Source organism: Hippoglossus stenolepis, chromosome 20 (genome assembly GCF_022539355.2).
Source record: "Hippoglossus stenolepis isolate QCI-W04-F060 chromosome 20, HSTE1.2, whole genome shotgun sequence".
NCBI lineage: Eukaryota > Metazoa > Chordata > Actinopteri > Pleuronectiformes > Pleuronectidae > Hippoglossus > Hippoglossus stenolepis.
Window position 1 is genome coordinate 8,050,402 of NC_061502.1, and position 22,877 is coordinate 8,073,278.

A 22,877-nucleotide genomic window follows, 5' to 3' on the forward strand; every position below is an offset into this window, starting at 1 on the left:
CAAGGAATAATAATGAAGTAGCTCTGGAGCTTTAACACAGGCCAAGAGAACTCTATACCTCTATATTTATCTATCTGTATATCTAGATCCCTATATCTCTCTACCTTTCCATCTCTCTACCTATCTCTGTCTCTATATTTATCTATCTGTATATCTAGATCCCTATATCTCTCTACCTATCTCTGTCTATCTATCTATCTCTATATCTATCTAGGTTTAGAAGAAACACTGCACGCTCCTTCAACAATCCCTGAACCACTATAACATGCAGGTATGCTGGAGCAAAAATAACCTTGTCTAACGGTCTTGACAGAGGAAAACTAGGTGTGAGCCTCTGAACGTGACATGAGCAGCAGCCTGTAATTGAAGTTGCTGAAAGCCTCCAGTGTTGTGAGCAGGCTGTGAAATGTAAACATGGCAACTGAACGCTCCCGCTGGCGGCACCGTTAACCACTGGATGCGTCTCCTCCCTCCACCGACTGACTGTGCAAACAGCCGCATGTTGTTCTCTGTGGATCTGCCATGTTGTCAGCATCTTTCATTGTTGTCACCTCTACCGAGCCCCCCCCCCCAAAAAAAACAACGTTACCCCGAGGAGTCAGCTGTGTGCTCGCCCGGACATCATGGTGAGCCCCCGCTGGGTTTAACGCGTTAAGTCACCCTCGGTCTCTGCTGTGTGTGTGTGTGTGTGTGTGTGTGTTTTATTTCTTCCAGTGTAGTTTTGAATTCAACCTCACTTCAGGTTGTACCTCCAAATGTAGTTACTCTCTGTAGCACTGCAGCTAACGTTAGCCAACTAGCCTCAACTTCACTAAGTTAAGCTACCAAACATCATGGTTGACAGAGCTGTTTTGGTCGGTAAACGCAGCACATGTAGCTTTATCCGGTCTATGGGATGTTGTTGTTAATAAAAAAGTGGTGGACATGAATACAAAAGCAACGATAACGCGAGATATTAAAAAAAACAAGCATTTTATACCCTGGACTGACAGGCTCTCATTCATAAAAAAGTAAACTAAACTCGCTACAATAAACTGACACTCCCTGAGCACGAGTTTGTTTTGTAGAGCTACTAAAGTAATGTGTGTGTCAGACCTGCTCTGGACTGAACCACCTACAAATCCACTGTAATATGAGAACAAGCTATTTTAAATCCACACACAGCCAGAGGATACTGAAAAAACCGACACATTGCAAACGCATCAGCAGCAGCAGCAGAGTTTTATTCTAGCATTGGCAGGTGCGTTTCTCTTAATGCTACACTAAGTGCGTTTATTTTAGTAATAACATTTCCGTGCATGGTCCAGACGTGGAGAAAAAGATCTGATCACGTCCAATATCCTTTATAAGATCTGATAGAACACAGCTTAAACAGCCTTGTATTTTAAATAAAATACTTTTTATTTAACCATGCAGCATTGTGGAATAAACAGTTTTCATTCAGCAACTGATTGCACGATGTGACTATGAGAATCAGTTGCATGTGTCCAATGTATTTTTTTCATGCGTTGGGATCAAGCAATCTATTGAAAGTAGATAGTCATGCAGAAGTTCAATATCTAAAGACTTTTGCAGTGTCGCACATACACAGATTCATGTGTTCAGGCTGGTGTACTTTGATGATGAGCCTCAGTTCAGGTCAGTGCTTTATTGGGCTTGCAGCAGAGCACAGATACAATCAATGAGAATATGCACATACATATATTACAACACATAACACAACAATACTCAACAACTTTGAGTGTTTTGTGCTGAAAGTAGAAATTATTATTCAATAATAACTGAATAAAAGGACAGAGCGAGGGGCCCAGGCAATCCTTAGACTGTAAAATCATACGTCTAGTTGTAGCTTTTCTATATTTTTCTAACTTGCTCCAGTTAAATCAAAACTGAAATCAGTATTCAAAGGCAGAATTAGTTTTTTCAGTCCCCTGATTTTCTTCAGGCTGACAGTCTCAGCAGAGGTTTCCCACAGAGCAGAACTTAACTGAGGCTTTGTAAGACCTCACAGTTCCCCTCATTGGATGTCTGAGTTTGTCAGTGTTAGACATGCTCGAGTTGCTGTGTATTGATCGAACACCAGGATCAAAGAATTAGTCCATTAATTAAATCCCGACTGTGATGTTTTCTAACTCCCCTGCAGGAGGTGACTCAGCAGGTAGACAGGAGGATTTCTTTGGGATGTGTCCCTGTGGTTGGTTAGGTAGTCACTGGGGCGAGGCCAAATGACCTGTTGTAAATACGCTGATTGCTTCTCACTCCTCAGTTGTTGTGAGGTAATTGAACATCTGCCAGAACTAGTCAGCAACAGTTAGAGCTGTTATATTGAGCAGTGTATTTCTAATAATACTGTAAAAGGACTTTAACTTGAAGACCTTTCTTTATTCCTTTTTTTTTGCTGATTCTCCAGAGTGAAGATGAAGCCCGCCGTGCCGCTTCTTCTTCTCCTGGTGCTGCTCGCCGCTGTGGGACTGAGCCAAGCCCAGGTCAGGACCTCGCTTCTGGGTTTCACCAACAGCATCCTGCCCAGCCTCAGCCGCCCGGCAAACCACAGCCGCATCTTCTATGCCGTGATGTTTGATGCAGGGAGCACGGGCACACGCATCCACGTTTACACCTTCATCCAGAGCGACTCAGGTAATGCTGAGCAGAGCAGGTCAGTTTACTGTCCCTCGGCTGTTTTACTCATTTCATCATATAGGATCCCATTTAATTACTGATGTACTGAAACAATGAGGTCATATATTCGATGGAGTTGTAAGTTAACACAGGGTCAACGGTACAATGATGAGTGTTGGATGAGAAGGACAGATCAGCCTAGCAATGCAATAAGAGCAATAGAGAATATAAAGTAAGAAAAAGAGAGAAGACAATTTACAATTACAAGTTATAGAGCTTAAAATAAAAAAATCATATACAATATTATATACATCAGAGGATGCAAATAATAGCAGAGTAACAAGCCGTGCCTCAGTTTCCCCTACATCTTCAGTGCCTCTCAGTTCTTTAGCATCTTAATTCTTTGGTACTAATCCTATTTTGCCAGATTCAAGTCAACCCTCCTCATCTTGAATAAAGGGATCTATTCTGCATATGTATGCTAAGCAGATTGAGGTCTCTTAATGCGTTTTAATAGCTGCTGCTGCTGCATATTTGATGATGGTGGATCTTGTGTCTCGTAGAGGAGCTGCCCATCCTGGACAACGAGATGTTCCATTCCATAAAGCCTGGATTGTCGGCATATGCTGACTCCCCTGAAACGGTGAGTTCATTGTCAAACCTAATCAATGATATTGAGCCGGAGAGAAAAGGTCTGCTGGCTCTACATTGTGTTCAGAACCACTGCCAATAGCCTCCCCGCCCCCTCCCCCCCTCCCCAGGGACTCACATTGGTAATGAATGGAGGGAGGAGGTGAGAGAAAAACAAAATGACAGGTGAAGATTCATGCAAGTGTTTTCTCAACGTTAACCTGTCACCCTGCTGTCAACACCGTTCTGTTTTTCTTCTAGTGAGGATTGTGTGTGTGTGTGTGTGTGTTTCTTAAAGGCGGGACACACAGTGCGGATGTTGTTGAAGGTGGCCAAGAGGACTGTGCCCCGCGTGGAGTGGAAGAGGACCCCCGTGGTCCTCAGAGCCACGGCTGGACTCCGGCTGCTGACCGCACAGAAGGCTCGGGCTCTGTTGGAGCAGGTAACACGAGATACTATCCAGATCTTGAGAGTAGCTGTTTACACAATAGCAAACATTTTGCAAAGTAGTGCACAGTTCTTTATCATGAGTGAGTTGTTAGGAGCTACATTGTCAGACACTTAAAAGGGAAAGCGGATAAAGACAGAACAACTTAACTGCTACGGCAGGTGGTACGGAGACGAGAGGAGAAGTATTGTTATCAGAGCGCTGTGAGCTTAGTGTGGAGGGCTCTTGAGGAGGGGATAAGATAGTAATGGATGGCCCCGGGGCACCTTGGAAGATGAATTATATTTTATTAATCCCCATGAGGGAATTAATTAATCCCTTCAAGCGGAGGGCACCTCTGGATGAGCTGCCAATACAGTAGATAACATTCAGGGCATTTCTCTGCCGCTCTCCACTGCTCCCTCGTGTTCTCATTCTCTCCCCCCCCCGTCTCTTCTTCCTCCTCAGGTTCAACATGTGTTTGATGAATCTCCCTTTTTGGTCCCAGACAACAGCGTCACCATAATGAATGGCACAAATGAAGGTACCGTCTGCCCACCCTCTGCCTTGACAAGCAACACATAAGTCAGTTATCGCAGCCGCTCATGTTCCTCCCGTGTTACAATCGTAGGTGGCATCGCCAAGTCTCCTGCCCTACTTCTCGTCTGCTCGGCCGTTTCTATAAGGAATCCTTGTTTACTGCAGACATGCGACTAAATTGCTCTCGATTACTGCTTGTCTATTTTGATGACACTTTAGAAAATTGCCTTTTCACCGCAAGGGAGTTGCAGCAACGTTAAAAAGGCTGTAATTATGTGGTGGAAAATGTTACTGTCTGTTGGGCCATAGTGTAATTGATTTGTCAGCATTTCAACTTTGTTTGTAGTGTTGGCAGCTCCTACTCACACGTCAGCATGCGTTTGTTTGTGTTGTAACCATTGTCAATTCTGCGAGAATTTGTCATCAGCTTTCCTAAATTGAACTTGTGAGCTCCACCTGAAATAACAACTGTTTTTTCTGTTTTCTTGGTTTGCTTGTTTGCTAATTTTGCAAAATGCAGGAATCTTGGCTTGGATTTCTTTGAACTTTCTGACAGGTAAGAACCGATTGTGACACAACACTGAATATTTCCCTTGATTATTTTGTTCTCTGAGCTCAGCTACTGTACATTCAGTGTCGCTGTCTTAAAATAGATCCTTGTTCACTAACAGTCTGACAAATCACAGCTCTTTGCCTAAAGCGGACTGCTCTGATCTTTATCAGCCTCAGTGTTAGGATTTTATACTTGAGGGTTTTTGAAGATATAATCTAAGGTACAACATCTCCAGTTGATTCTTCTCTATTGTGGCTGTGGGATTAAAGTAGGAAATATTTTCAGGTCACCTCAACGCACAAACCAAGAAGACGGTGGGAATATTGGATTTGGGAGGAGGATCTACGCAGATCACGTTCCTGCCGAAACTGAGGGTCTGTTATTTGTTTTTTTGCGAGACATTTCTCTTTAAATTAAATAAAAAACGAATGACTTATCCACTATGTCCTTCATATTCCTCTGTAGGAAACCATTGAAAGTGTTCCTGTCACTGACTTCGTGGCCAGTTTTGACATCTTCAACTCAACATATGAATTATACACTTACAGGTGTAGATCAATGCATGTTTCTACATATTAATTATAAGTGATAGAAGAAAAATCAATGCCTGATTTAATATATTTAAATGGTCATCTACATATATTTATATATATTAATACATTTACACACACAATTGGCCTCCACTTTGACTAGTTGTTTTAAATGCCACTGATTTTGTTGTTCTAACTTCACCTGGATCCGTTTTTAATTATTTCTCATATAATTATCGAATTACATTTTAATTATTTAATGGCACTCAGTAGAGCTCATTGCTCCACCAAGGCCCAGCAGTCCCCTTCAATTCAATCAAGCTGCACCAATCAGTCTGTGAAATATGATTTTATTTCATCAAGATCCAGTAATTATCTTCTGGGAAAGTGGTGAAAATGGTAAAAAGAAAAAAAGCCCTATCCCACAGTGCTAAAGAAAGTGAAAATGTAATTGTCTCTTTCTTGGCCCATGTTCCATCCTTCTACTAAGTTTTGTGGAAATCCGTTCTGTAGTATTTGTGTAATCCTGCTAACAAACAAGCAGACAGGTGAAAACATAACCTCCATGTTGCATCAACACTTATATTTTCTGTATGGTCATTAGGATGTGAATAATGTTTTCAGAGTGATATATTTGATATTTACACATTTTATTACTACATTGGTTTTCTAACAATCTAACACAACGCCCCTTTCATCCAGTTACCTGGGAAATGGGCTGATGGCCGGACGACTCGCCACGCTGGGAGCTCTGGGTGCAGAAGGTACTGTATATGGAGAAACGGTGCTTTGCTGCCATTGGCTGTTGGTCAGTGTTTTTTTATTTTGTGTGTGTGTGTGTGTCTGAAAGAAACTGGGACACAACAATGATTCAGTTTTCCCCCCTCTCCCTCTCCCTCTCCTTTGTTGTTTTCCGTCCTTCCTGCCTATTTCTCCAAATGCTGAGAGGTTATACAAGAGAAAGATGTCTTTGTGGGACATAAAGTCTTCCACTCTGATAAACCATTGAAGTGAGACCCTGAGATGAATCCTTGAAGCGCTTCAGTGGAAATTGTCTCTTGAGTCAGTCTCAGGCTGTGGTGACCAGGTCTGAGGCCGTTGAGCCAGTTAGCAGATTAAACCATGTCAACCAGTCATGTCCGTGCTCTCGCAGGGATGGAGTGGCGGGTTTTTAAAAGTTCCTGCCTGCCGAAGAAATTCCGGGATGAATGGAGCTTTGGAGGGATCACCTATCATGTCAGCGGAGACCCAGAGGGTAAGATGTGGTTCAAGTATCATCAGTCATGAGGGGAACAAATCCAAAGCTGCCGTTTCCTCAAATGTTCATGTTACGCTTGGGACGTCCAGCGTAAATTTGATAATGTGACAGGTTTGAGCAAAAATACACGTGAGAAAATGTAATGGCTGCAGCAGCAATGTTACAAAAGCCCATTAAAATGAACTTTTCCGCATCGTTTCGTAATGTGGCTCCTAAATAGGATGCATCATTTACACTGCTTTCTTCTCCAGGATACACAGGATTCAAGCTCTGTTATCAAGAAGTGCTTAAGGTGGTGAAGGGCGTCATTCATCAGCCATATGAGCTGGAAGGCAGCAACGTCTTCTATGCGTTCTCCTATTACTTTGACAGAGCGGTGGACGCAGGCCTTATCGGTTAGTACACACACTCCCTCTCTGCACACACCTTACATAATTATACAGGCCCAGCAAGATGTTAATACCCACTCCAGTGCGAGACAGCGAGGGGAGAATGTGAGTCATCTGCACTTCGGTGTGCAGTTATTAGACAAATCGCTGTCCTCTGCCAGTCCACAGTATTCAGTATTATGTTAATGTGCATGGGAATCTGATCTTGAAATGAATGGTATAGCGTTTCAAATGTGAGGTGACCCGCTCACCCGCCACCCTCTGTTACAGATGGGGTCCGCGGAGGGATGCTGCAGGTCAGAGACTTCAAGAAGAGAGCTAAAGAGGGTGAGTTGGTCAAAGCGGCGCACGGTTACTGTGACCGATGTGCAGCTCGCCGTTCTCGAGACACAGCGAGCATCTCCATCGTGTGCACTCGTGTGCTTGCTGCTATCTCCAACCTTTGTCATGCTCCCAGCAGAATACCGATGCCCGATTATCCAAACATAATTCGTCCCTTTTTCTCTGCTCAGTGTGCAACAAGATGACCAAGTACCCTCGCATCAGCCCTTTCCTGTGCATGGACATGACCTACATCACTTGTCTGCTCAAGGATGGATTTGGCTTCAAGGAGAGCACCGTGCTGCAGGTGAGGCATCAGTGCACAACACAGTCTACAGGGTTTGTGGCCTTGTAAGGATGCAACAGGAGAAACAAGTTACAAGACATTTTAAAACCATTCAGGTTTAAATCTGTGCAATTTTTATGAAATCACATTAAAAGCTTGGTAGATTTTGAATTGGTTAAATATGTTTTTACCATTTTAACCGGGCATAGATACGGAGAGAGTGTGCACATTTACATGGTCGCGAATACTCCGACATTATTAAAGATTATGTAAGTACACAAGTCTGTGTACTTACATAATCCAAAATGTAACTTTTTTAATTGTATCATCTGTTTTACCCATGACAAATTGTATTGGTCATTGTAATGGGTCACGATTATTTATTTTTATTTGTTGCGTAAAGTGATAAAAAAACTTTCATCCGTGAACATGATTTGTACCAGTCATATCAGGTAGGTTTTCATCAGCAATTGCAAAATCTCCCATGATCCCACTCTACTTCACGACATGTTGTTATTGTTTTGATGGAGATTCCCCCAGTGGCTGAAGTTACGTGTACGTTTAACCCGATTAGTTTTCACAGCAGTTAGCAACTGATTGACGAAACTTGCCCGGAGCTCGAGTGTAAACAAGTCGTACCATATCAATGGAATATTCTATTAGCAACTCATGTGAACATCATAATAGAAATGTCTTATTCAGAATAAGGTGGGAGTATTTCTGTCCACGTATACATAGTCAATCATACATCATTAATTGCAGATGCTAGTTACTATGTTTTTGCTCTTTCAAAATGTGCTTTTAAGTGAATGCAGAGAAAAAAGAAATTCAATACAAAAATGTCTTACTTTTACTGTTACTTTTTTTATTTCAATAAATACAAAAGGCATTTGAGTGATTTGGTGTTGGGTTCTTGTCTCCTCCTAGTTGACCAAGAAAGTGAACAACGTGGAGGCGAGCTGGGCTCTGGGCGCCATGCTGGACCACTTCCACAACCTGAAGATCCACTGACTGACTGCTGATTTAGTTGGTGGCTCAATAACAACAACAACAACAATAAGTAACGGGCACTGGCTTATCCAACAGGCCCAGACGTTTGCTGTGTGTTTCATATGAGCCTCATTTCTTTTTAAAAGCATTTATTCTCTAGTATTAATATATATATTGAGCTGTAATGAAAGTTAGGTGACGTTTGAGTGAAAGACGGTTTCAATAACACACTGTTAGTGCAGCTTTGGACGACACAGTTTGTTTGAGTTATCAGGGGCGACTTGGCTGCTTGTGTTGTGTGAGACCAGTGTTTACCTGCAGCACTATGAAATACTGTGCTTTAGCAGTTTTAATGCCAAGTGTTTTATTTTTACTAATAGGGATAATGGGTTATACATGTGTCTGGTACATTTCAATAAGTGGCACTCACTGTGCAGTTGAGAGCATCACTGCATTCCAACCTCTGCCTTCTGTTTATAGTGATTACGCAATCTGCACAGCACAATTCACGGTCATTATATTATCATAAACTTTTAAAACCCGTCTCGGTATTTCTTTGGGAGCATTTGTTTTCAAAAACTTGAGGAAAAAAGGTTGTTTTGTACAAACTCTGCCCTTTTCACGCTTTTCAAAATAAAACCATCGTTGGTTGCTAATTACAAATATCTACAGGGGTTAAAGTCAGTGATTCATCTATTTACACATTGATGTTTAGTCCACTGAGTGTGTGACATTTGTCACAGCAGAACTACAGCAGCGCCACCACGTCTTCTCCATATGCATGGCCTTCCGTCGTCATGGTCACCAGCTCGTGCGGCTGAGAAAGAACTACCACGGAGTCTGCAGAGCCTGAGGGGGGGGGGACCCCAACACAAAGACATGAAGTTAATTCATCAACTTCAGATTTGTAAAATGTTTGGCTGTTTAAGTGTTTGTCTTTCTCTGATTATAAGGAAGAGTTTAAAACAACAAACGAGCAGGGTTTAAAACTGAATCACCACAAATACAGGCTGCAACTCTTCTACATCACAGTCTAAGTCACGTCATTTAAGACATTAATACAACAGAAGTTCATTGTTCTAACGCTGGAAACGAAAAGGTCTAAAAGTGAAGACAACAAATGCTGAAGCCTTGAGTGAGGATGAGGATGAGAGCAACACCACAAGTTGACTCAGCACCTCTGAAATTAATACTGGGAGCTTTGTTAAAGTAGTGACGACTGTAAATGATGTATTGTGTTTCCTTATTTTTTGTACACATTGGACACATTACCTCTGTCACACGTGCACACGCCTACCTGGGGATCTCAGCATAGCATGATGAAGATTCATGGGTTCCACGGCTGTTGTCATGGTGACCATACTGTCTGTATTCTCGCCGTCCGCCTCCAGCAGGCTGCTTTGTGTCAGCGCCTCTCCTGTCACCGGCAAACAGACACAACTTCACACACCACAACACAAGAGAAGAACGAAGGGGAGAGTGACACACGATGTGCTCGATTACCGGAGCCGACACCAGAGTCCCATGAGTCAAACCTGAAATCTGCTCATTATTACCGACTTTCCATGTTACCTTTTGACCTGTGCGCGGATTCTCAAGTTAAAGGGCTTTAGTTATTCCAACAGTCTACTTAAAAATAAAACTGTGTCTCTGTTATGTATAAATAACTCAGAAACTACCCCTCTGTTGTGAAGCTGTATCTTCCTTTGCTCTTCTTTTACAAAACACCAGCGTCTTTGGGGAAGCTGACCCGAATAAATCTGCTGTTTATAATTAGAGCTTTGGCAGTGTTTCCTCTTTCAGCAGCGGTGCTTCCCCCACTGCTGCAGAAATGTGACAAGAAGGCAAAAGCACCGTCTGCTCTCGTTGTTTCACTCGATGTTTCACGCCATATGGGAAACTTATTTAAGCTGACTTTGTACAATTAGACGAATGAAGGGATGCAAAGAGCACATTCAGAGGCGGTTTTTCATCTGAAGCGGCACTGAAACTGGAGCTGAGAACAGGCAGTGAGTGCAGTCGGGTAAATGTCCTACATCTGCGGTGGAAGATTTACTCGAGCATCTATTAGTTTATCTCAGAGATTTAATAGATGTGTTCATAATGTTTCAAATTGTAAATTATATACTTTAAAGCCAAATTTGACCCACTCAGAAGAAGCCAGGACTGTTTCTGCAGCAGGGGGGAGGTTCTCGGTCTTTTTCAAAGACATCAGCAGTCTGAAACAATTCAGCTACCGGCCCTGAGAAAAATGTATAATTCACATTTTTCATTTAAGTGCTGAGTCATTAATAATTTAAAAAACCTTCCAGAATGTAACTTAGACCAACACCATCTCTATGCACATTTTAAATGTATGGGCTGCTCAAAGCTACATAATCCAAGGATTCGCATGTACCCACCACACCAGATGTGTGTTACTTGTATATCCGTCTTTGTGAGGACCAGTTTGACTATTACACCATATTAAGTGGGGCTATTTTGGTAAAGTGAAGACATTTTGGCTTTCTGATAAACCTTTAATGATTGTTTAATTAATATGTTTGTGTTTTCAAGGCATGCGCATGCCAGTGTAAACAGATTGCTCAGATAATATCTCATCTCCTACACATGCAAGTATCATTGTAAAATTCAGAATTTAACAGGACAACAAGCTGTTAGCAAAGACACAAAGGTTTTTGATTATCCATGTTGCGTTAAACGCTTATCTTCTTATGGAAGGGGGTCATATGATAGGAGCTTGACAAATCAGAGAAGGCTATGTCGTGACCAAAAAGACCTAATCAGCAAGCGGTTGTGAGTGTCTACATCACTGTTTCCACACATCTCTGTTTCTGCCCGTCCAGACTATAACGCAGCCCCAGAGTCTTTACAATAAAACGGAACCAGCAGCATTTCCAGATTTCTGTTTTACCGTCTCTAAAACTCTGGAGAAGTGTGGACGCCAGGCGCCTCTGTAGCAGAGTTGGTGCATTTTCAAAGTCGTATGGATGTAGCATAAGGGTCAAGACTTGGTTTAAGGGTTCAGGCTAGAATTAGGTTTATCTTGGGGATATTTTAAAGGTTGGGTTTAGGCATGTAGTTGTTGTAGTTGACCTGTTTCTCTGCTCTCGCTGCTGAGCCCCTCCTCTCCGTGTCTCTTCCTCATGTGGACGTTTCTGCTGCCGGACTGAGAGAACGTCTTACCACAGATCCCACAGTGATGAGGCTTCTCACCTGGGACACACACACAGATATGTACTATAATGTGATCCCTTCTGAACTGACTGACGGACGCGTCTCCTCAAGGCACATGATGATAATCTACATCTGTAACACTGGTTCCTAAAAACTGGGTCTCACTCACCTGAATGTACGAGCATGTGTTTTCGTAGACTGGAGTACTCTGCAAAGGATCGCCCACAACCATCTGCTTCACAAAGAAAAGGCTTCTCTCCTGGAAACAGCCACAGCCACACACACACACACACACACACACACACACACACACACACACACACACACACACACACACACACACACACACACACACACACACACACACACACACACACACACACACACACACACACACACACAGTTTAGCTCTACGACACAAATACCTAAGGTAGTAAACTTTATGGCAGAATAACACGGATGTATAAGATGTGAATGTGTTGAAAGGTCAAAGAAACACAGTGTTTATAGAACTTTTAGTGACAGCTGAACTATTCTTTCGCACAAGAAAGTAAAACATGTAATATAAGTGGATATTATAGCTCATAAATAGCTTTTCTTCCAGAACTTATGGGCAAAATATAAACACAGTACAGTGTAGCTGGTCTGCTCGCTAACTGGTCCCCAGACAGAAGAAGACGACAGTGGAACGGGCCATCAAAAATCTTAATGTCACCCTAAATAAAATATGACGGAGTACTGTTACTTTCCAGCAGTGAAATGGAGGCGCCAGTGCTGCTGACTCGTCATATCTCCAGCCTTGACTGCACCAAGGAAGCATTAAATGAGCAGAGTCAAATGGCCTGAGTTATTGCCTTCACCGTGTTCAGGCTTTTATACCAGGAGCATAGTCCCACCCACTTCACCCCCACACCTGTATGTATGCGTCTGTGGTTCTTCAAGTTTCCAGCCGTGGTGAACTTCTTGCCACAGTTCTTCTCCTTGCAGATGAAGGGCTTCTCGCCGTTGTGCGTCCTCATGTGAACCTGCAGCCTCTGAAGTACGTAGAAGCTCTTCCCGCAGCCCTCGGCGCCGCACCTGAACATGCGGTCGTTCCTGGGAGCCCGGATAAACCAAACAAACAAACTCAGTGTTTCCTGTGCACAAGTTTTTTCATTTGCAGCGGGCCACCCGAGAGTCAGACAGGGCAACCGCAAATAGATTTCCTACACTGATGCTAACAGCACTCCTGCAGGACATGAAAACACTACTCTCTACATCTCAGCTGTGTTTCTGCCTCCAACACACACAACCAGTAGGAAAGACTACCTGAGCTGTGATCATATATATTTACTAAATTACTTTTAAATTTACACTTATTGTAAGTGGCTTTGGATAAAAGCTTCAGCTAAATGATCTGTAATGTAAAAAAAATTTTGAAGTGTGAAGCCGATAAGATGATCAGTTCGCGAGATTTGCGTTCCACGTTCAGACAGATGTTAATTAGAGGAAAATGACTCACTTCATTGTCTTCTTCGTTGTTGTACATGCATTTGTCGTATTGTTGGACCTTGTTTGGTTAAAGACGCATGCAGTCAGCAGCTCAGACTGGATTGCACGTGGCAGCAGTGTGTCATCATTTGTATGATAAGTTGAAAACTATTAACCAGCGAGCTGAAATTATTATCATTATTCAATTTGGAAAGTGGATCCACAATAGCCAGCACTTGCACAGGGAATTAATTGAATATCGGTGCTTTGGCTGCAGCATCTGGTTGGGATGGCTGCCCGACTCCATTATCTCCCACTGCTGTGTGTGAGTGTGTGTGTGTGTGTGTGTGTGAGAGAGAGACTGTGTTACCTGTGTGTTTTGAGGTGATATTTGAGATGAGCCGGCCAGGTGAACGTCCTGCAGCAACCCTCGAACGAGCAGCGGAGGATTTGCTTAGAGAGGGGGCGGCCGGTCCGAGGCGGAAGCTCCCGCTTGTCCCCGTCTGCTGTTAGACCATGTGTGTGGTCACCTAGGCAACCGGGAGAGGAGAGTGAGCGGGGCCGTGCAGAAAAACAATCTAGAAGAGCCAGGTGGCCGGCCTCTGGAGCCCCGGCTGTACAAAAGCCAATCACCGGGTTCTGACTGAGACCTGCTGAACGAGCGTGGCCAAAAGAAAACAACCCTGAAGCTGAATGCAATCACTTTCCTTTTTTACCGCTTTGACTCTCTTTGAATGTCTGTAACAGGTCCAATTGTGCTCGGAGCATGGCAGCGGTAATGCTCCTATAACGGACACCCCACTGCTGAGGGAAACATGCTTAATCTAATGCAAGTTAGTGGGAGGGAAGCCATTACAGTGACTCAAAGAGGAGTTTCACTCTGCTGCAGACACTTTCTTATTCAACAATATACAAAGCGTTTTAAGCCTTCTGTTAACTGGTCCAGCAGCTCAGAATAAGCTGAGAGCTCATGTCAAAGACGTTCAGGGCTCTAAAAAAAAAAAGTGTCCTTTTTTCCCCTCTGCTAACTCCTCTAACTTCACTTTAATGGAAATATAATGAGGTCAAGGAGAAATGTGGTGAAATCAAATGGAGGTAGAAAGAGAACAGCCCAGCTCACCTTGAAATTAGAGCCAGACTGATGTGGATGTTTAGAGGCCAATGCCAATATTTTTATTACCAACCTATAAATCTGTCTGGCTTTTGATTGCAACCTTGATTACACAAGATTGGTCTGAAGCACCCACTTCTGAATATTGCATTACTATGTATAGATGGGGGACAAATCAAAAGGTAAAAACTAATCTAAGTCATATGTTTGGCCACAATGAGATGCTGGATGAGCCTCAACATGTCTTGACACTGAATCAACATGTCTCACCTCTTCCAGGGGGATGAAGACCTTTCTCCCTAAAAGATATTTACTTGTTTGGTCTTTTGAAATTTTCGTTGGAGGGCACTGTTTATCACATTGGTCTCAAAATCTCTCACAGGTGTTTGACGGGTCTGAATGGGGCAGAGCGAATCACACCATGTTCACACTCATCTAACCGTTCAGTGAGCCCTTTTTGCCTGTGGATGGGGGGGCGTTGTCATCCTGGAAGAGACAAGAATCCTCTCAGGATAAAAATCATGTAAAGGATAACGGTGATCAATCAGAACAGCTTTCTATCGATTTGCAGTGACTTGTCACAAGTGGACACTACAAGTGGACACAAACCATACCAGCAAAACCTCCCACTGGGAATTACAGATCCCCTGAAGTATTCAGGCACGTGTACCGTTCGCTTGGTGTACACCGCACATGCTCACTTGTCAAAAATGTGTGGAAGGCTGACTCATCAGACCACATCAGGCTTCCACACTTGCCTGTTTGCACTGTTTCTCTTAACCACCTCTAGAAAATGTGCAAAACTATATATACACATATTCTCATACAGTTTACACTTGTCACTTTGGTTTCACACTTGCATCCTTTAATGGATGTGGTATTATAGTGTATTTGTACTGTATTTGACCCTCTGTTAACTTACATATGACAAACACAATTTGAAACACATCACTTTGTTCCACGTCTGCAGAACATGCCAATGTTTTTTGTACCTCTGAGCTCTAAATATGCACCATAACTGTAATACTCCTCTCTATGTTGTCTACACACTGTTCCTGACTTCAGTCTGATCATGTCCTTCATTGTCCTGCACCGGCAAGAGTTGCTCTTCTCATTAAAAGCCTTTCTATCTCGATTTAAAAAACACATTTTTAAATACAGGTTAAAAATATTATAATATTATAATACAATGCATTGACAACAAAAATAATGTTGGAAAACTGATCTTGGAAAACAGAAACCAGGTTGAGATCAAAGGAAATAAACTGGGACCACATAAGGGGGAGAGATTTCGCTAACATCTCACTTTTTTAACCAGGACCTCCAGCTGCAATTCGACTCAGAAGGGGTTCAAAGATCAGAGATGTAGCCAAGAGTCAGAGAGCTTTGAAAGTCATGGCTGAATTCTGTATGCATCAGGCTTCCTGTGGCGGGACGTTAAAATGGGCTGTGATGTGGTGCTGGCTCCCGGTGTGGGTCAACAGATCTGTACGTGACTGTGCGCTGCAGCAAAGACATCTCAGTCTGAGATCAGATCAGAGGCCTCACAGTGGGATAAAGTGAAGGTGTGGGGAGCCATCAACAGCCGATTGAAACTTTGTTTTGATAAGAGACATAAAAAATCCTACACAAACAAAGCAGAATTTGGAAGGAATCATAAACGTGACTTTGTACTGTGTTCAACATCCTATGCAGGTTGCACAGCAGAAGCTCATTAATCATCTGCATAACTGTAAAGGTGGAGATCAACATCTTTTTGTCCGTTAAGTGTGAGGCTACAGCCAGAAGCCGACGTTTCACAGTATTCTGTCATCCATCAGATTCTATGACCTGAATAGAAATTTCAAACACTGCAGACATTTTTATTTTTAGTTGTTTTTGACACCAAACATGAGAACACAGTGATTACACAGAGACAAATTCTCATAGATGTGATTTTGATGCCCCGAAAATTTGTTTTAGATTGTGCATTTGTGTCGTGTCGCAATTATAAAAGAATAGAAAGAAAGATTTGTTCTCAGCTGGGAAAATTAAAGCGAATGGCATCTCAAGTCGGAACAACTTTTGGTTCAGGAGTTGCTGAGTTACTGATGTATTCACTTATAAACCAATTAACTTAATAATTTAACAATAAGCTCTGAATAGAAGCTTCTTATTTTGTCACTTGCAAACTACATGTCCAACTCTCTGAGGCAGCTAACACCATTTTTAGACAATGCAGACATTTTCATGATTAACATGCGTACGTTTGAAATAACTTATCTGTTTATCAGACCTGATCCTTTTTCTTTGCTCGTCGTTAATATGAAAATATTGGAAAGAGGCGTCATGGTGTTGTTTAAATGCTCTCATACAAAAAATCCAACACATCTTATATTCAGCATTAATGATTTTTCCACAGTACGACTTCAAAGCCCTTGAACACACAAGCAGCGACTTCACAACTTCGGCTAATGGGACGTTCTGAGGAGCACATGAGAGATTCTGTGACACAGCAGCTTCGAGTGACCTAAAAACACCAGTCGATCAAATATTTTTAGCTTAGATGGGAAAACTATAGGCCCACACAAGAATTTGTGCCAAATCATGTATCACAGATTTTATCCAATAGCCTTCCTGAATATATATAACAGCCAGAAATAGTCCAGTCCAAGATATAGCATGTGAATTAGTCAGTGTCAAGGATGATGTTAGTTGTCTTTTTGCTAAGCTAAGCTGACTGGCTGCAAGCTATAGCTTCATATTTAGCATGAAAAACAGGAGTGATATGGGTGTTCTCATTTCACTCTTGGCAAGAAAGTGAATTAGCATGTTTTCAAAATGTCAAACTATTCAGAACACCTGTTATTCTGTTATCATTCATATAATGTTTTTCCTGTTGTCCGAATACCTGAACGTCCTCCTGCCCTCGTCTCTGGTCCCCGCTCTGCTGCTGCTCATCTCTGCTCTCATCTAACCTGAGTCTGTCTTCCTGACAACTGCAGCCGCGTAGCCTCAGGTCTGCATTAGCCACATCACTAAAGGCGCATTATATCATCAGAGACGCGGCGCACCAATATGGACTGAGGCGTGATCGATGTTTCAAGATGATGTGGCATTTACAACTCCTTTGGATATTTTGCAGCCAGACTCGTAAATCTATCTTGACAAAGCTACAAATTCATTTTGATTCAGAGACTTAAGATGAGAAGCGTTGAACACAGTTCCAGTCAGTTCTGATTACACTACTTTTTCATCTCGTCGCTGACCTTATTTCTCTTCTCTATCTCTCATCCCTGCCGTAGGAAGTTTTCTTAGCACAGAAAATGCACTGCCTCACATATACAGGATTCATTCTCATTGTTTTTCTCCCCCTTTCATTTTCATCTGAAGCCACGATCACTGCACACATCCATAAACGTATCATTATATCATCTTATTAAGAACCCACTTGGATTAATTTACAGTGTGATAGACTCATGTAAACTTTTCTGCCTGTATTGATAAGACAAAGTGACTTTACCGTTGCTGACACCTGCAGCTCTGGCGTCCTGGCTGGCCTTGGCATCTCTCGCAAGCTGCGCCCGCGTGGCGGCAATCAGGCTGTCGTGTGCCAGCTCTTGTACCCGCAGATACCATGGAGCGCTGCCATCTATCCCGTAGTCCCCTGATGAGACCCCTTCATCATCATCGTCCCCGGTGCCATCTGCGGCGAAGATCAGGGACTCGGAGGAGGCTGTGATGCCTCAGAGGGAAGACAAGGCAGAGGGAGGACCACCGTGAAACAAGACGTTCAAGGCCAATGCAATATTCTGCAAGATCACTGATGATGTGAGCCGCTCGAGGTCACATTTCTGAATTCATTACTGTCCTGCGTTGATGCTCAGCCATTCTTGATTCAATGTTATGGCTCTTTTCTGAAAGGCTGATAGGATGGTGGCCAGCAGACCCACAAATATCCACAAAGAAACAAGACCCCTCCATTCAGAATTTGAATTCAATGTAACAATAGAAAATGATTCTGTCGGCTAAAAAGTATTTTCTATCCTCATATCTTGCACTGAGTCACAGACACAACACATCAGGTCTATGTCAAGAGAGAAGAGACCAAATTTATTTTTTTCTCTCTCGTGCCAAGGCCTCATAAACCAAGAGAATGTGTCTGCCAAGGATCATTTCTTCCAGCCAAAATATTTCACTGGGCTTTTTTCATGAAAATGTGTCACTGCATTTCTTTTTAGTGCTCTGTATAGAATCAGGAGCAAAGCGAGACACAAAGTACAGACAGAAGATCGGATTTGTTTTATAGTAAAATATTCTCTCTTTTACTTGTATTATTCATCACAAACTGACTCATCAAATTGGGATAATGTCAGGTTTCTCTTTAGACTGCAGCTATTTTTGTTGTGCATATGACCTAGAAAATGTGATAAAAGAAAAACTGCCCATTACCTCAATTCCACTATAATTAGGCTGACAAGAGGAAGACAAGAGGAAAGGTTCCTTTCTTTATCTTTTCATAACACAGATAAGCACGAGAGATCATGATTCTTTCCTGTTATCAGCAGGGTTTTCTAATTTTGCCCCGTTTTCTTATTTATCTGTCCTTAACACAAACTTATCTCCGCTTTTCTCTCACTCATTTGCAGCTGCCTCTCACTTGCCAGTTGTCTGCTAGTCTGCATCACATGGGGCAACACTGTGTTGTTGCTGATTGAGGGATAAATCAAAGATAATACAGCATTATGGGATGCTCTAGATTATTTGGGATAAAGTAGGAGCACTTGTTTTGATGCAGGTGAGGTCCACAATAAATATGCAGCAGAATGTCGTTGTCAATTAGAAGTGAGATGTGTTAATTCAAATCAAATTTAGTTTGAGTTATCCATATGCATAAATCTCTGTTTGCACAAGGGGCAACATCCTCTGTCCTTAAAGCTATGATGACGATTTGAATACAATTAATCATACAGCAAGATCGTTCCACTTTGTTAAGTGCTGCAGTGAAAATGTAAGCAATAAAATGTTATAATTATTCAGCGAATACTGCACTTTGTTGCTCTGTAGGCTTAACTGTGAGACTCTGGGGTGTACATGGGTATATACATTATATTTATTACCTTTTGCAAGGTTGAGCAGGACGTAGGAAGTGCTCTCTGACTGTTGTAAGTCATGGAGGATGGGCGGGGGGCTGGGTGAGGCCCGTGGGTGAGGGTGCGTCTGGACCACTAAGGAGCTTCGCTCTGACACACCTCCGTACTCGGACAGGGAGGGAGAACTCTGTGGCTCATGGCTCAAGCCTCCATCTGAGGAAAGCAGCTCATGTTAGTATCTGACCAGAGAAGACTGGAGCACAAAGAACAAAACAGACTGCAAAATGAAAAAGAATAAAGAACACTTTTTCTGTTCGGATGCACAAAATGCAGTTTACAAGTATAAACATGACTGTTTGCTTTTGGAAAACTCCACTTCAATATAACAGAGTAAATTTATCTAATTTATTTGTAAAAACCAAGAACAGGAAATCCAACACAGAGACAAATGAATGAACATTTGTCTCGCAAGGAGCATCTATCAAACCACAGGTTCAAATTGAAAAGTTACGGATGCTGAAGCATCTTAAGCAAAGCAGAGTGAGATGAAGCTAATGAAAGCTTATTTTAATAATGTAGGATTAAAAACCAATGCAATGGTGGAGATTCACAGAACTTCAAAATGATGAGCAAGTGCACTTCCTTAAAACCAGGGACGGTAACTGTGTCCATAGATTTATAACTTCTATTAGTATTTGGCCTGTTACCTTTAAGTAAACAGAAACTAAAGAAATGGCTCTTGATTGTCATCTTTCTTTAAGAGCCTTTGCTCGATATTGACATTTCAATTCCGCTGACTGACGGATCAGCCTTTTGCTTCTTTGTCTTTGTTTTATTTGAATACATTTCTGTTTTTTGTATTTGCTTTATTGAGCTCATGCTTTCCCCTGCAGTTACAGAGAAAAGCAGCAGAGGTGACAGTCTTTGACTACAAAGTGCCGCTCGACATACTATGACTCACTCAAATCCACACCCTTGTTTGGCTGTCCTGATACTGCAGGCATCAAATGTTTACTCTGGTTCTCTTACAGCAAAGTGAGCACTAACAAGCTACAAATACCGCAGGTTAAGTAAATACCCACCATGCGTTGTATTGTGGCACAGTAAAGGGAGTTAAATTGACTAAGTTAAGTATTCCTCCGCTGGGATTTTGACAGATCTGGGGAGCATGTGACAGTGATCAGCTGCTGACCTGTGAGCTCCAGCGGGCTGCACAGTGAGCCCTCAGCCGAGGTCAGCAGAGGCAGACAGTGTTTGGACTCGGAGTCCTCCAGACCCTGCACCAGGGGGATGGACGCGTTCTGGACAAACTGCACCAGCAGCTGAGAGGAGACACACTCAGGATCAGCAGCTGCACGTTCAACGTTACCTGTCGCAACAGAGTCCTCCTGGCGAAAAGAGCTTACCTCTGGTTTGGAGTCCAGCTCATCAGAAAGCATTGGTCACCCTGTGTGCGACCTGGGACACCAGAGGATAAACCCACACACGTTAAATGCCACCGAATATGCTCAGATTGAAATTGAATTAAAACGCAACTTACCTCACGATTTGACCTGCTGGGTGGAAGATGTTTCTGTCGCTCAGACGCTCAGGCTGCAGGTCATCTCCGAGTCAACACCATCACACGAGCTGTGACAGAAACACCAGGAGGAAACGTCACACTCACAGGTACACTGCTAGTCACTGCGGGTTAACCACCACTAACTAGCTGGTCAGACCGTGTAGCTACTTGTTGCTAAAGCTCCACAGCTCCGCGTCGGTCTCTGGGTAAAATGTCAGACTGCACTTGTCAACTTAGCTAGCACAGTTAGCAGTTGCCACAACTAGCTACCGGGGCTAACAGGACAGATGTTAGCTGTCCGAGGGCAAAACCTGACCGACGACTGTGCAACATACGTTATTATAACTCCATTACACCTCCAGTGACATTAAGCATATTTATTTACCTTATAAAAGAGGCGTGACTGAGCTACTGTGTCGGAGAAGCTAGCTAATTGTCCCAAAATAGAGTGGTAGCTTGGTTCTACGGAGACACCGGTGGAACAATTTTACAACACTTCCGCGTTTTGCGCAAAAGGAGGTCGAAGCATCGGCGCCACCCAGTGGTCAAAGCTGTAAACTACACTTAACGATAAAGAGAAATTCACACGACAACTCAGAAGGTTTTGGTTTTTTGGATGAATTATTTACACATTCAATTCAATAATTGATTTAAAATGTTATTTCAAAAATATTCATGTTTATTAATATCTCTTAATTTTATATTCCAAATTCAAGATTCAACAACCTTATTGCCGTTTCCCCATGCATCAGCTGTGCGGGGCAGATTGAGGCATTTCCGAATGGTAAAAAAATTATAAATACAACAGCTTAAAATATTTTGAAATGTTTAGTAATTTAGAAGTTAAAGAGCAGGCTGGTTAACTGCATGGATGGATTATTACCTATATCGACCACAGGTCCAGGAGGAAACTGCACCAGAGCCACTTTTTAACCATTTTCCCCCCAACATTTCTGAGTCAATGTAACAACTATATAAAACAACCACAAAAGAAGATGTGAAATGGCCACACAAAATGCTCACAAATGTTTGTGTCATTTGTGACTCGTTAAATCTGGGGATCTTGCCTCCTTATGTAAGAGAGGTTGAGTTCCTCTCACACATCTGTGGCCAGGGGCCCATTATAGCTCCATATCATACAGTAACACTTTTAGAACACTGATAAGCACACAGAAGTGGAGAGTGAAGGAGCAAATGGGGCATGGGGTCAAGGGGCCCAAATCCAGAGGCTCTTCATAAAGTGAAGAGCACAGTCTCTATTGACTGTTTTTGAGAAAATATAATCTGCACCACATGTTTTCTTTGATGGCTTCCTGTAATATTCTGAGTAAAGTGAATCAGATGTGATACAGCAGCTTTAAAGAGTTAGACAGACTCATGTTTAAAGTGAGTAGTTTTCAACCAACAGCAGAACCTGAGACAAACCACTGGAGAATAGTTCTTCAGAGGCCTCCATCTGTGGATTAACTGTCAATCATTTATCAAACAATATGCTGTTTTAAGGTCAGATACAGTGCACAGAGCCAATAGTTCATTTTAAGATAAGATAGGAAAAGATAGTCCTTAATTAGTTCTGATATACATTGGTATATATTAAAACATGTATGCGAGGCAAAAGGTCTATCTTACAAAATATAAATAATTAAACTTTGACTTTCGTCTGAAAAGTCCAAGCATTGTTCAGTGTTCACGTCATCCATTTATGCTGTTCTTTCTCACTTTGTCCCTGTGATGAGAGAAGTGTGTGGAAAACCCCCAAAATAAATGTGTCAGTCTTCCTCTTTCTCATCTGGATCCAAGAAAAAAACTTCATGCTCTTCTTCCCATGTAAACTAAAAGTATCTGAACTGAAGTGGGACAATCGGGAAATGTACCATTAATACAGACAATTAAGTTTTTCTTTGGAAAGACATTTATTACACAAGCAATGAGTCTGTAAATTA

At 42.3% G+C, this 22,877-nt stretch overlaps 2 protein-coding genes across 5 annotated transcripts; one reads left to right on the plus strand and one right to left on the minus strand.

The window, feature by feature from the left end:
- Positions 1-407: 407 nt before the first annotated feature.
- On the plus strand, positions 408-9,210 carry LOC118099456 (ectonucleoside triphosphate diphosphohydrolase 5). Of its 3 annotated transcripts, none has more exons than XM_035144092.2 (14): positions 408-626; positions 2,411-2,637; positions 3,183-3,262; positions 3,548-3,691; positions 4,145-4,220; positions 4,737-4,772; positions 5,055-5,143; positions 5,235-5,317; positions 6,002-6,063; positions 6,453-6,554; positions 6,809-6,952; positions 7,217-7,273; positions 7,459-7,574; positions 8,481-9,210. In XM_035144092.2, exons 2-14 carry the CDS (start codon positions 2,418-2,420, stop codon positions 8,562-8,564), a joined length of 1,293 nt encoding a protein of 430 aa, XP_034999983.1. In that variant the 5' UTR covers positions 408-626; positions 2,411-2,417; the 3' UTR covers positions 8,565-9,210. The 3 variants fall into 3 exon arrangements, with proteins under 3 accessions (XP_034999983.1, XP_034999984.1, XP_034999982.1); XM_035144093.2 differs by having other exon boundaries at positions 626-650; XM_035144091.2 differs by lacking the exon at positions 408-626 and adding an exon at positions 2,164-2,276.
- On the minus strand, positions 8,398-21,447 carry znf410 (zinc finger protein 410). Of its 2 annotated transcripts, none has more exons than XM_035144090.2 (12): positions 21,320-21,447; positions 20,914-21,002; positions 20,780-20,831; positions 20,566-20,695; positions 19,401-19,586; positions 17,804-18,016; positions 13,561-13,720; positions 12,634-12,815; positions 11,890-11,979; positions 11,640-11,759; positions 9,841-9,960; positions 8,398-9,392 (listed from the first exon to the last, which is right to left on the minus strand). In XM_035144090.2, the coding sequence occupies exons 3-12, from the start codon at positions 20,810-20,812 to the stop codon at positions 9,292-9,294; spliced, it is 1,335 nt and encodes a 444-aa protein (XP_034999981.1). In that variant the 5' UTR covers positions 20,813-20,831; positions 20,914-21,002; positions 21,320-21,447; the 3' UTR covers positions 8,398-9,291. The 2 variants fall into 2 exon arrangements, with proteins under 2 accessions (XP_034999981.1, XP_034999980.1); XM_035144089.2 differs by having other exon boundaries at positions 17,804-18,025.
- Between the last annotated feature and the right edge of the window lie 1,430 nt (positions 21,448-22,877).